Source organism: Hylobates moloch, unplaced genomic scaffold, assembly GCF_009828535.3.
Source record: "Hylobates moloch isolate HMO894 unplaced genomic scaffold, HMol_V3 SCAFFOLD_6, whole genome shotgun sequence".
Classification (NCBI taxonomy): domain Eukaryota; kingdom Metazoa; phylum Chordata; class Mammalia; order Primates; family Hylobatidae; genus Hylobates; species Hylobates moloch.
Window position 1 is genome coordinate 148,344,201 of NW_026652281.1, and position 14,718 is coordinate 148,358,918.

Sequence of the window (14,718 nt, forward strand, 5' to 3'; positions counted from 1 at the left end):
TGCTTTTTGATAGCATTTGACCTACAGGAGAACTTCTTTAAAACTGGAGTCAGTCCTCTCAAACTCTGCTGCCACTTTATCAACTAAGGTTATGTCATATTCTAAATCTTTTGTTATTTCAACAATGTTCACAGCATCTTTACCACAAGTGGATTCCATCTGAAGACACCACTTTTGGTCATCCAGAAGAAGCAACTCCTCATCCATTCAAGTTTTTTCATGAGACTGGAGCAATTCAGTCACGTCTTCAGGCTCCACTTCTAATTATAGGTCTCTTGCTATTTAAATCACATCTGCAGTTACTTCCTCCCCTGAAGTCTTGAACCCCTCAGAGTCGTCCATGAGAGTTGGCATCAACTTCTTCCAAATTCCTGTTAATGTTGATATTATGATCTCCCCACCGAATAACAAATGTTCTTAGTGGTATCCAAAATGGTGAATCCTTTCCAGAAGGTTTTCAATTTAGTTTTCTCAGATTCATCAGAGGAATCACTATCTGTGGCAGCTATAGCCTTACAAAACCTTTTTTTCTGAGCAGTTGGCTTCAACAGTAGGCTTAAAATTGTCAGTAAACCATGCTGTAAACAGATGTGCTGTCATCCAGGCTTTGTTGCTATATTTCTAGAGCACAGGCAGAGTAGATTTTAGCATAATTCTTAAGGACCCTAGGATTTTCAAAATGGCACTGGCAGCAACTTCAAGTCACCATCAGCATTAACCCCTAATGAGAGAGTCAGCCTGGTCTTTGAAGCTTTGAAGCCAGACATTGACCTCTCCTCTGTAGCTATGAAAGTCCTAGATGGCATCTTCTTCCAATGAAAGGCTGTTTCATCTACATTGAAAATCTGTTTAGTGCAGCCACTTTCATCAATGGTCTTAGGTAGATCTTCAGTATAACTCACTGCAGCTTCTCCATCAGCACTTGGCTGCTTCACCTTGCACTCTTAGGTTATGGAGGCATCATCTTTCCTTAAACCTCATGAACCAACCTCTGCTAGGTTCCATCTTTTCTTCTGCAACTTCCTCACCTCTCAGCTTTCATAGAATAGAGTTAGGGCCTTGCTTCACATTAGGCTTTGGCTTAGGAAATGTTATGACTGGTATGATTTTCTATACAGACCAGTGAAACTTTCTTTATATCAGCAATAAGGTTGTTTCGCTTTCTCATTGTGTGTTTTTGCTGGCATTTTAATTTAATCGCTTTAATTTTCTTCAATAATTTTTCCTTTGCATTCATCACCTGGCTAACTGGTGCAGGAGACCCAGCGTTTGACCTGTTAAAGCTTTTGACATGTCTTTCTCACTAAGCTTGATCATTTCCAGCTTTTGATTTAAAGTGAGAGATGTGCAACTCTTCCTTTCACATGAATACTTGGAGGCCATCACAGAGTTATTAATTGGCCTAATATCAATATTGTTGTGTCTCACAAAATAGAGAGGCCTGAGAAGATGGAGAGATACAAAGGAATGGCTGGTTTGTGGAGCAGTCAGCATACATAATATTTATCAATTAAGTTGGCTGTCCTGTAAGGGCACAATTTGTGGTGCCCCACAACAGTTACAATAGTAACATCACAGGGCACAGATTACCATACCAGATATAATAATAATGAAAAAAGTTTGAAATATTAGGAAAATTATCAAAATGTGGCCCAGAAACATGAAGTAGGTTCATGATGTTGGCAGAATGATGCCAGTAGAATTGTTCGACTCAGGTTTGCCACAAATCTTTAATTTGTTTAAAAAAAAAAAAAAAAAGTATGGTATCTGTGAAGCACAATAAAACAAGGTATGCCTGTCTATATACTTCAAAACATGTTGTATACAATAAATAACATAAAATTTTATCTGTAAATTTAAAAAATAACTAAAAATGCTAAATGTTGACTTTGGGTTGTAGCATATAGGTAATTTTTTCTATTTCTGATCATTTGAATTTTTTTAGTATATTACTTTTATAATGGTAAAAATTAACTTATTTTTAAAATTTGTTACTAAAAAGCTAAAGTTAGAAGTATTTACAGATAGGCAGTACCTTAGGATGGGCACTTAAGCTTCTTTGTAGTGACCCTGTTACTCTAGACTCCCATTTCTCATATTTGAATATTGCAGGTTATACCAGTTATACATGAGAGGGTTCAGTCAGTGACAATATCATCCTTAGACAATATAATACAAATAATACTTTTTTCTTTGTTTCTCTTGCAGTCTATTACTACATCAATTTAAATATGAATTTTTAAAAACGTGTTCATACAAACAGAAGAAAAATAATTTTATTTTGCCCATAAAAGGCATTGAATTTTGAAATGGAAAGGGGACTACACCCCTCCTGTGTTTCATGCTTTTTTTTTCATACTTTTCCACAGACTAAATCACCAGAAAGACAAACTGCCAAAAGTTGAGAGAAATGCAACTAGAATGATTAAAGAGCTTAGTGGGATTGATTTCTAAGGAAAGATTAAAAGAACCATGTATGTATAACTTGGCTAAGTGACAACTAGGGCTGGAGGCAAAGAGAACTGTCTATAAATATTTGAAGAGTGTAAACCAGGCATGCAAAACCCAATCATCTGCTACCTTAGGCAAGTGGGAGATGTAACTGAGTGACAGCTTTTCGTACTGCATCCTGGCCTATTTTACCTCTTGGCTGCTGTGTTGGAGAGAAGAGGCGCAGCCCCAGACTGTGTCATTGCCCTTGACAATCATTTAGAAAGCACAGTGTGCTAAACTCTGAGGACAAGACAAAGATGAATCAGGCATACTGGGTCCTGGCCTCAAGGAGCTTGTCTTCTTGCTTTCCCAGTTGTCCAAGCATTAAAGAGACCTTGAAACATTTGTCTGGACTTAATTTATTTCCCAGGCCTTAAAAATGCTCTTTCAATAATGCTGTCACACAGAATGAAAGAAGTGGGGAGACCAAAGTTAAAGAGAAGTATCTGGAGGAGAGTTTTTAAAACTAGGTCCGTGCCACTCACATTTTCAGAACCTGGAAATGGAATGGGTTAACATTTCCTTTTTGATACGGTCATCACAGATAGGGAACCCACTATGTATCTGTGGTAGGTTAAACAACAGGATAGCACTATCGGAGCCTGCACACAGCCCCAGCTCTGTATTCACAGTACTACTGTACTTATTACTGCATTGATCATTGATGTTCATGATGATGCCCAGAAAGACGTTGCACACTTTTTGGAAAGCAAATTTGCTCTTATTTAGTATTGCTTAATGTAAACTATGAGGTATGAGAAACTGAAATAAACACATATAATTTGAATAATTGGATTTTATTAGTTTTCCCAGGATTCTATTCCTTTGAAATACTTAACCCATAACAATATAAAGAATAAATTCACATTTTTAGTTCAAAGTTTTTTTTTAAATGTAAATATCTGTTGCATTACAAGCACTTTTTAGACACCTTGAGAGAAACAGAAAGAGATAGGCTATGGTGGAAGTGCTTGGTGCATGGTAGGTGCTCAATATAAGTCAGTTGAATCTGGATATAAATAAAATTTAAAATCATAGTAGCTACCCTCATAGAACTTCCACATGTTTGAAAAAAAACTCCTTCCTTATTTATAAGTAATTTTTACTTTTTAAAATAATGAAATGTATATGATAAGCATCAAGTTATGATTAAAAGCATCAAGTATGATTTGTTGTGTAAATTACCAGAGCTTCTTTCTGTTGTTAAAAACTAGAGTTATTCTTCCCAAAATTATGTTGGGCACCTTCAAGGTATGGACTATCTTTTTTATATTTTTCTAGCACCAGTCAGGGTCTTTACATTGCAGATGCTCAGTAAATGCTTGTTGAATGAATGACAAACAAGTATACAGTAACCAAGATACCGTCATTGTGGCTCCTGGAATCAACTCTGACTGCCAGGTTCTTTCTGGAAGTAGCTCTGATCACTGGCCTCTCCAAGACAAAACAAATCAAGTGGCTGATTACTTTCACAAGTGATTAGCTACACTTGGTCACTCTTGTGCCCGATTAGTCTCTTGTTGCTCTCTGTTCAAAGTGTTATTACTTTATAGACGATGATTTGTTGAGCATTGTTGAACACAGTTTTTATTATTTGAAGGCTTGTCTCACAAACTAGGTTGACTGGAACATGGCTGTCAGAATTTCTGTATATATGGCTTGATAGTTTTCTATTGTGTGTTCATTGTCATGGAAACAAGGAAGAAAAAGATAGTGCTGTTGTCAAGAGCAGCATAGATTCATATATTAAATGAAAAAAATAAAAACATTAGATAATGAGGATCCTCCTCAAATTAAAAAAAAATGAAGACAAACTTTTTATATCACTGATTTTGGAGAGTGGGAGTGGGGATAAGAATCACAGAAAAAAAACACCTATTTTCTTGCAAAAGTGTTGGATGTGATTCTTGGATGGAAATACAAAACATTCTAACTGAACCCTACAAAAATAAATTGAAAATGTCTTGTGTATAAGCCATGCACATTGGAGTGATTAGAAAGGGGGAAGGAAATTGGGTGTCACATTAATTGGTATTTACTTTGAAATGCATTTTGGTTTCTACTCAGTGATTTGCACTTTGTATGAATTTAATTAGATGCTGTGTGCCCCAGGTTGTATTTCAGATGAAAATGGCGGTGGGGCAGGGGGTGGTTGGCAATAAACAGTTGTACCATTATATCAGATTGCTTTAGCTAAACTAGACAAAATGTTCACTTGCATAAAGAACAGAATTGAAAGCATTTCATCATTAGAATAGTGGTGTTTCAAAACATGTGAGAGATGTTGGCAGGTTTTTTTGGTGTTTGAAGAAATGATCAAAATGAATGCAGAAAATCCCTTCACGTGCAGAAAAAATGGATGACCAACCATATGTGCATGCATGTTAGCCCTTCCAAGAATCACTTAAAGTTGCCTAGGTTATTTAAAATTAACTTGGTCGATCTAATAAACTAAAGGAAAGATAGTATTACCCGAGCCAGTAAATGGAGACCCTCCAGGGAGCTATTCAGTATAAAATGCTTGAATAAATAAAAATCTTCTGTTTTGTTTCATTTGAATGCAGGTGAATTTAGTTGACAAATACTGAAGAGGGTAAGTGTGGCAAGGCACTATCACAAAACTTTGGTGAAGAACCAAAATTATTATTTGCAAATGAAGTTTTTACCAGCCACAAATTTGGAAGTGCTCAGTGTCACCAATGGTTGATTTTTCCTTGGACATTTCATGATTGCATCTTATATTGTACTACTTAGATGAGAAGCACATGGATAGGATTTGAGTGAGCAATGCATTCCTCGGGTATTTAAACTCTAAGAAACAGTCATATTTTTAATTACTAGGGGGATACTAATATTAAAATGATGTTTATGGATGTAAAGAGATAGTTCTATCTTTAGGGGTGAGGGTAGCACAGTATCCATATACTTTGGCCTATAAGAGGTAATTGGCATCTGAAGATATCACTAGCTGAAATTTAAGAAATTTTAAATGACGAATGACTTGAATAACAAGGGAAGAGTATTCTAGAAATAGCTACTACAGATATAAAAACACAGAGAAAGGAATTTTTTCTTTATTAATAATATCTAACATTTGTTTAAAAATATATAGTTTATAAACCACTTTCATAGGCATTTATCCTTTTTGATCCGCCTGCCCACATTAAATAGGTATTATTCCATTGTTTATCTGTTAGAAAACTGAGGTTCAGCGGCCGGGTGCAGTGGCTGACTCCTGTAATCCCAGCACTATGGGAGGCCGAGGCAGGCAGATCACGAGGTAGGAGATCGAGACCATCCTGGCTAACATGGTGAAACCCTGTCTCTACTAAAAATACAAAAAATTAGCCGGGCGTCCGTGGCCGGTGCCTGTAGTCCCAGCTACTCCGGAGGCTGAGGCAGGAGAATGGCGTGAACCCAGGAGGCGGAGCTTGCAGTGAGCCGAGATCGCGCCACTGCACTCCAGCCTGGGCAACAGAGCGAGCCTCCATCTCAAAGAAAAAAAAAGAAAACTGAGGTTCATAGAGATTAAATGACCTGCCCAAGGTCAGCCATGTAAGTAGTAGCCCTCTGACCACATATTTTCATCCACTTTTACTAAACTATTACTTCATCTTTCACCTTACCAACCAATTGAGAAATACAACTTTTTTCCTTCATTTTTATTTGAACTATTTGGTCTGAGTGATTGATTTGGGGCTTGGGAGCAGTGAAAGAAAATGAGAAAGGATTACTTTCTAAGCTTCTATGAAATAAACAGATAGATGCATGTTTATTGTTTGTGCTGTATAGGTATATTACAGTTTGATGGTGAGTGAAAGTCAAGTGTAGTTTTTAAAATTTGTTCTTATGCCTAATAATTGGCCAAAGTGTATTTCTTCTCATGGATAAAGGAACATAGAGGTGGATATCTCAGGAAGGTTTAGCAAGTGAGGGGCTTGATCAGAAATAGCTGATAGGAAGAATACATCAATGTATCAACTTTGTCAATGACTTGGCAGAGATTATCTGAAAAATAGACATGGGGGGATGGGGGAGTGGGCAGTAAGGGGTAAAGAAGCAGCTGGAAATACTTAAAATCTATAATGAGATAATTAAGACTAATTAGCTGGCCCTGTAGGCAGAAAGCAGCCCATTAAATCCAGATCCAGTTTTAATAACTTACCTGGTTTTGAGGCTAGACAGTCCAGAGCACCCCAGGGAATGAGATGTTTCATGGATGAGACTTTTAGGGTGGGATTCTTTGAAAATGAGTAGCTACAGTCTGCAGTGGGCAGTGTATTTTTTTTCCGGGAACTAAAATAAACACTCTAGTTCCTTAGGGAGAAGAATTAAAGGGCACCTCAGTTTTCTCATCTGTTAAATGGAGAAAACTATGTAGAAGAGTTGTCATGTGGTTTAAATAAGATAAAGATATATAAAAAGGCCTAGAGCAATTCCTATCACAAAGCAAGTTCTTAGAAAATATTAAGAAACGTTTATTGAGTGCACTATTAGCAGAAGCATTGACTGCTGCTGGGACCTCAAAATGAGGCAAGTTTGGCGCTCTTAGTGCTATCTACTCTGCCTTCAATATTTAGGGCTACTTTCCTGTGGAAGCAAGATCTGATGACACTTCCCAACACATACTAAAATATCCTGACCTGCCTCAAGCCACAGGTCATTTCAAAACTAGCTAGAACTCCTAAGCAATTTAGAGGGAAACTGAAATGAAAACCAAATTGTGGCCCAAGTTTCAGGGGCCAGTTAAGCACATTTCTCAAAGTTTTACTGTAATATAACTTAGAAGTGGTATCTTAATGAAGCATTGGGAAATAGCAGATGATCTGGGCCTAGACCTGCAGAAGTCACCAGCTCTTCTGAGATTGCCCGTTGTTACTTGGTTTTGAATGGATTATTTTCTTTGCCCAGTGCCTATGTCTGCTTGTTTATCCATCCTCTTAATTTTCCTTAGTTTGGACCAGAGCTTCATTACACCTACTTTCTTGCAAAAGTCTTGGATGTGATTCTTGGATGGAAATATAAAACATTCTAATTGAATCCTACAAAAATAAATTGAATATGTCTTGTATATAAGCCGTGCACATTGGAGTGATTAGAAAGGGGGAAAGAAATTGGGTGTCACATTAATTGGTATTTACTTTGAAATGCATTTTGGTTTCTACTCACTGATTTGCACTTTGTATGAATTTAATTAGATGCCATGTGCCCCAGGTTGTATTTCAGATGAAAATGGGGGGTGAGGGTGGTTGGCAATAAAGCTGACCTTTACTGACTATATTGGTTTTCTGTTATTATTGCTGTAACAAATTACCACAAGGTAGTAGCTTAAACAATACAAATGTATTATTTTATAATCCTGGAGGTCAGATGTCCAAATGGGTCTCAGCAAGCTAAAATCAAGGTGTCAGCAGGGCTCTAAGGAAGAATCTGTTCCTTTGCCTTTTGCGGCTTCTAGAGACCACCTGCTTTCCTTGGCTCATGGCCTCCCTTTCTCCAGCAGTGTCAGGCCGAATCCTTCCCATGCTGCCATCTTTGTGGTTCTTTGACTTCTGCTTCCCTCTTCCACTTTTAAGGACCCTTGTGATTACATTGGACCCACCTGGATAATCCAGAATACTTTTCTGTTTTAAAGTCAGTTGATTATCAACCTTAATTTCCCTTTATCACATAACCTATTATACTCACAGGTTCCAAGAATTAGAACGGATGTCTTTGAGAGGGTAATTATTCTGTATTCTGCCTGCCATATTGATTTATCACAATTGCCAAAGTGTTTCACATAGTACTTACACAGTAAATCCTCAGTAACTATTGGCTACCATCATTTACAGTTACCATATCATTTCTATTACTTGCTTCTCCTTGCCCACTTCCCCTAACTGCCCAGTAATCCAGCTGCTATTTGCATTCAAATTTAAGGAAATGAGAAGTTTCACTGTTTTGTGTACATTTTGGAGGGGGAGCAAACCCAGATTTTTGTTGTTGGTGTTACTGTTTTAGATTCACATGCCATAAAATTCACTTTTGTAAAGTACATAATTCATTGGTATTTAGTATATTCAGAATATTCATAAAATTGTGCAGCCATCATCATTATCTAATTCTACAACATTTTCATCACCCCCCCCAAAAACCCTGTACCATTAAGTAATTGCTCCTCTTCTCCCCTCCCCCAAACCCTGGAAACCACTAGTCTGTTTTCTGTCTCTATGGATTTGCCTATTCTGGGCATTAATATAAATGGAATCATACAATTTGTGGCCTCTGTATCTGGCCTCTTTCACTTAGCATGTTTTCAAGGCACATTCATGTTTTGGCATGTATTAATACTTTGTTCCTTTTTATGGCTGAATAATATTCCGTAGTTTGGATGTGCCATATTTTGTTTAGCCATTTATTAGTTGATGAACATTTGAGTTTTTTCTACCTTTGGTTATTATGAAATAATACAGCTGTGAGCATTTGCATACAACTTTTTGTGTGGGCATGTATTTTCAGTTTTCTTGGGTAAATACCTAGGAGTGAAATTGATGGGTCAACTGGCAACTCTGACTTTTTGAGCAACTGCCAAACTGTTTTCCACAGTGACTACACCATATTACATTGGTTATACCATTTTACATTTCCACCCCTGGAGGTTTTAAATTGTACAAAATAATAAATGAAATGTCCTACAAATAAAATATCTGCCAGCCAACATACTAAAACAGTTACTCTTGTATTTTAATGTGATATCTCTGAAGGAAAAAAAATGTTTAGAACTTACAAAATGAATACCTTTCTGTTTAAACATATTCTCAGAGGCACAGTGGAGGTGATTAGCTTTGGGTTTTACCTAAAAGCTAAGGAATTTATAATTCTTATCTATACTTGACTGAGAACTTACAATGTTATGTTCACATTTACTTTTCCTGATGGCAATGAAAATATTAGTCTATAAATTGGCACTTTACTTTCAAATCATACTGGTTTCTGTACCTTTGTATTATTAAGAAAAAAACTAACAGCTTCAGTTATTATTCATAAAATCATATATACATTTGGAACACTAAATATAAGACTACGTACTTGAATATGAAGTTGTAAGAGAGTGAGCTCATGTTTTCTCCTTTTGCATCAGAAATAGTAAATGATACCTGTATGGTAATACAGATTAGAAAAATCTCTAATAGTAATGTTGTAAAAGTTGTTTGCATGATATAAACAAAAATATCCAGTTCTCCAGCTTTGGTGGCACAACATTTCACGTTGCAATCACAGGAACAGTGCTAACTAAAAATGTAAACATTTCTATAGTATAATGCACCAATGTCTTATATTTGCCTACTTTAAACCCAAGTGATTGTCTAGGAATTCCATTTTCCTCACCAGAACCAAGCTGGCTGATCTTCACTCTCTTCTGACTTCATGCAGCTCCAAATTCAGGATTCTGTGACAATAACATTAGTCCCCATCTCTGATGCCTTCCACCTTATCAGAGACCTGGAAAAGCATGAGCTTGGGAGTAAAGCAGACCTGATTGGGAATCCTGGCACACTGACATTTACCAGCTGGAGGATGTTGGGCAGGCTATCTAATTCCTTTGAGTCTCTCTGCTGTAAAATGAAGAAAATCGTACAACTTCATGAGATTGTTCTGAACATTAATGACTTGCAACAGTACTTTGAAAACAGTAAGAGCCACATAAGTGTTTTTTAAGCAAATAAAGTACCAAATCCATTGCCTGCACAAGCACTCAAGGAATAACAGCTATTATTCAGTCACTCCACAAATATTTCTTGAGTGTCAGACCCTATTCAAGGCACTGGGGATACTGTATGATGGAAATAGAGCAGGTTCCTTCCCAAGGAACTTACATCCTAATAGAGAGGATAAACAACAAATGAATAAATATGTCAATGAATGGCCAGTATAGTAAGTCCCATAAGAAAAGTAAAGCAGGTTATGGGGTTGGAAAGTGATGTGGGGAGAAGGGGAACTGTGACTACCATTTTAGATAGAGTGGTCAGGGAAGGCCTCTCTGAGGAAGTGACAGTTAAGTAGAATTACTGTTCACATTACTGTATTTATAGTATTTGCTCATTGACTTCTCCCTGCACATTTTGGTGGCTTGTCTCTTGTGCTCCTGCTATCCTTGTTTGCCTTAAAATTTGAATGGAGAAAGAGATGGAATCAGGAAGTTTTTTTATCTGTCGCTCAGAATATTAAGTTAGGAGTTGAAATGTTAAAAGTCTGAATTTCTCTTTGTTCTGAATAAGCATCCTTACCTTGGAAAACTTTGCTCCCAAAGGAAGGGCACTGGGCTGGCAATCTTGCAGTTATACGTTTTTTGATTACCATAATCACCTAAGTCCATGTTAGACTCAAGACAACAATAGTGCTAATGGCTGTCATTTATTAAGTACCAGACACTGAGCGGGGGGACGGGGCGTGGGGGGGGTGGTTACAGATGTTTTGTCATTTACTTAATTCTCACGGCTAACTTTATGAAGTAAATATTATGTCTCTTAATTACAGGTGAGCACACTAAGGCTTTGATGACTAAAGTGACTTTATCCAAAACCAGACAGCTAACAGTGGCAGAGCCAGGATTCAAGCATAGATAAACTTTTTTTCTTTTTTTTAAGAGACGAGATCTCACTATGTTGCCCAGGTTGGTCTCAAACTCCTGGGCCCAAGGGATCCTCCTACCCCAGCTCCTAAGTAGGTAGGATTGTAAGCATTCACCACTGCTCCCAGCTAAGCTTAGAAAAACTTTGTGATTTCAAAGCATCCATTCTTTCTAGCACCATTACATGCCTGCAGTGATAATTACCACTGTTCTTATTAATAATTCCACATTTAGAAAATACTTTATCTTAGAAGAGTAAGATTCCATGGCTTAAGTATAATGTGCATATATTTTATGTATTTAGGATTTGATAATGTATATTTCAATTATTTATTGTATTATTCTATGTCAAGTGTTAAGAAAATAGACGTTCTAAAATTCACCTTAATTGAGAAATTACTTTTTATCTAAACACAGTATTTTCCTAATAATGCCAGGCTCTATTCTGTGCTAATACTATAGTGCTAGTGTCACCACACTATTTATTGAGGATCTTCTGTTTTCCATGTATTATAACATTTAATCTTCACAGTGACCCTCAAAGATAAGTATTTTTATACTTATTTTATAGATGAGGAAACTGAGACTCACAGTAATTAGTAAAATAGCTAAAGTTAAATAATATACGGTAAAGTCAGACACCTAGGCCTGTTTACTGCAGAGCCCTACATCATTCTCCTTCACTGAGAAACTCAAAGATACAGTCTCAGTGCTGTAGAAGCTAATCTAAAGATACTATCAGTGTAAGCTAGTAGAGCTAATAATTTACATGTATATTTTATAAATTTTTTCTCATTTAGTTCCCGCAGTAACCCTGATCAAATGGTAGTTGTGGTATAATGTAGGTGGTATTATTGTTGCTATTATTAGATATATGCTTAAATATCTGCAATTCAAGGCAGACTGGTATGATAGTTAAGAGCCAGGTGGCCGGGCGCGGTGGCTCACGTCTGTAATCCCAGCACCTTGGGAGGCCGAGGCGGGTGGATCACGAGGTCAGGAGATCGAGACCATCCTTGCTAACACAGTGAAACCCCATCTCTACTAAAAATACAAAAAAATTAGCCAGGCGCTAATTGTGTGTTGTGGCAGGCACCTGTAGTCCTAGCTACTCAAGAGGCTGAGGCAGGAGAATGGCGTGAACCTGGGAGGCAGAGCTTGCAGTGAGCCGAGATCGCGCCACTGCACTCCAGCCTGGGCGACAGAGCAAGACTCCGTCTCAAAAAACGCCAGGCAAAATGCTATGGGAATCCAAAGGGAGAAGGGAGATAACTTGATTGGGATTTAGGTAAAGCTTAGCTTAAACATTGGGAAAGATACTATCTCACCTGGGCCTTGAAAAATAACATCTCTATAGATCTGTGTTATCACCAGTTAACAGAGAAGGGTGTATCTAAGAGGAGTCACTTGGTCACATAGCCAGTTGACAGAGAAGAGATTATAATTTGGTCTGCCTTACTCTTTACTTAGGACACTGACCTTCGTTTAGAATGGCACACCAGTAAAGATTTGTTGGCCCTTTGGCATCTGTTTGTAACAAAGCTAAGTCCCCGATTCTGTTGTACTCCTGAAACAATGTGAAATTGAAGGAAAGAGATAAATCACAGAAGATCAGAGTCAGCCAGATCAGCCACTCCTTGAGTCAAAGGATCTTGATCCTGCCAGGACCTCCATTACTTTGTCTGAAAAATGACTGTAGGCCAGTGTTTTTCGAACATTCACAGGCATCTGAATCATCTGGAGGGCCTATTAAAACAAAATTGCTGGGACCCACCCCCAGAGTTTCTGATTCAATAGATCTGGGTTGGAACCTAGGCATTTACATCTAACAAGTTCACAAGTGATGTTGATGCTCCTAGGTCAAGGACCAAACTTTGAGGACCTTCTCTGAGCTCATTTCCTCTCTAATACTCTATTGAAAAACTCTACTAATAGAATAGAAATTAGGAGGTCTGAACCATGTCGTTCCACCTCCAACTAAGTATTCCACCTTAAGCAAGACACTTAACCTTTCTCTGCCTGTTTCTTCAGTAGAGTGCAGCTCGTAGCTCCCTGTGACTTAGGATGAATGAGTGAATTCAATCTCTCATTTAAAAGAAACCCCTTTTGAAAAAGAATACTGTATAAATCATCAGTTGCGCATATCCATGTGTGAAGTGAAGATTCTGCTTTGACAGAATTCTTGAGGAAACTTAGTCTACCTTTAAAGTAAAAAGTTAATAGGAAATGTCTCATTTCCCTCTTCTCTATTTAAAAAAAAGAAAAAAGGAAGCTTAGTGTAAGAAGTGTACCCATGGAGAATGTATTTAAAATCCAAATGACCCATAAGGGACCCCATCCTTTTTGGCAGATAAAAGTTTCCCTGCCATTTATTTGATAAATTAATTAAAAAGAATATAAATAAAAGAGAATAATAACTTAGAGCTGTCTGGGCACCTGAGTCTATGAGCCCTTTAGGGCCTTGGCACCCAACGAGAAGGGGGAAAAAAACACTGCATCTCTGAGGCTTTGAAAGTGGCCTTCCTTGAGGCATTAGAGAAGCTCTAGGGGCCCTAGGAGCTAAAGGACTGAGATGCCTGGGGCATGAGTCTGTTAGATCCACTAAAGAACCAGGAAAAAAAAAAAATGGCTGGTAAGTAATTTTGCTATTTCATTTGGTGCAAAAGAGAAGGCAAAACACCAGAACATTCAGTGAGCAAAAGCACAAAATGTGGCTGGACGTGAATGCAGGCTGACCCCTTCTCGGGAATATTTCTAAGCCTAAATGAAGCACTCAGTGCTGAGGACAATGTACAATTCTATGCATTTTAAACCGTAGTGACCCTTTTGTTTCTCTGATAGGCGAAGATGAGGATGAATTTGAGAATTTCATGCTGCCTCTTACAGTTGCTTTTGAAACAGTATTGCAAATATTCAACAACAACTTTAAACAAGAAGACGTAAAGGTGGGTTTGTTTCCAAATATGAGGAATGACAGTTTTGTTTTTTCTAGGATATCTAGATCCAGAAAAGGGCTTTGCATATCTGTGTGTACTCTTTGCCTCCTCAGACCTGCTTTCCAAATTGCATGTCTTTAATGTTTACTTTTATTTAAGCATTTTTCTAGTTTCTTATACAAGTGGACTTTGAGGTCAGCAAATAGTTTTGGACAGTCAGTTCATGATAAGATGACATAGATTTGTCTCCTCTGGCAGTTACTGTCTTTAATAGGATATTTCTTCTGGGTACACCACTTTAAACACCCCTATTCCCTCATCTGTCCTGCACTGTTAGGTTTCAACAGATCTATATGGAGGAATGCACAAACATACACATACTAAAACACTACATCTCTAAATATTTTTTAAACAAGAATTTATATAAATCAAGACTTTATTAAATGGCTAGGCATATATGTATAAATAGGAACTGGTCTTGAAGTATTGCATTCTTAAACGGAACAAAGTGATTAGGATAACTGATAGCTAAATAAGGTTTTTATGTGCCTGTGGGAGCCATATTAGGATTGATTTGACAAGTCAGTTCAGCTGTGGCAACAGTCATAATATCTAAGACAACATTATGTTTTATTAGTAAAATCCTTAAGTGTAGCAAGCTGTCTGTGACAAAAC

General features: G+C 37.5%; 1 protein-coding gene across 7 annotated transcripts in view; it reads left to right on the plus strand.

The window, feature by feature from the left end:
• RANBP17 (RAN binding protein 17) overlaps nucleotides 1-14,718 on the plus strand; it is a 447,403-nt gene that overhangs the window by 324,010 nt on the left and 108,675 nt on the right. For all 7 annotated transcript variants that reach the window (XM_032158613.2, XM_058440137.1, XM_058440138.1 and 4 more), the window contains one exon: nucleotides 13,949-14,052. In XM_032158613.2, the coding sequence (XP_032014504.1) occupies nucleotides 13,949-14,052 (104 nt within the window). The remainder of the gene's footprint in view (nucleotides 1-13,948; nucleotides 14,053-14,718) is intronic.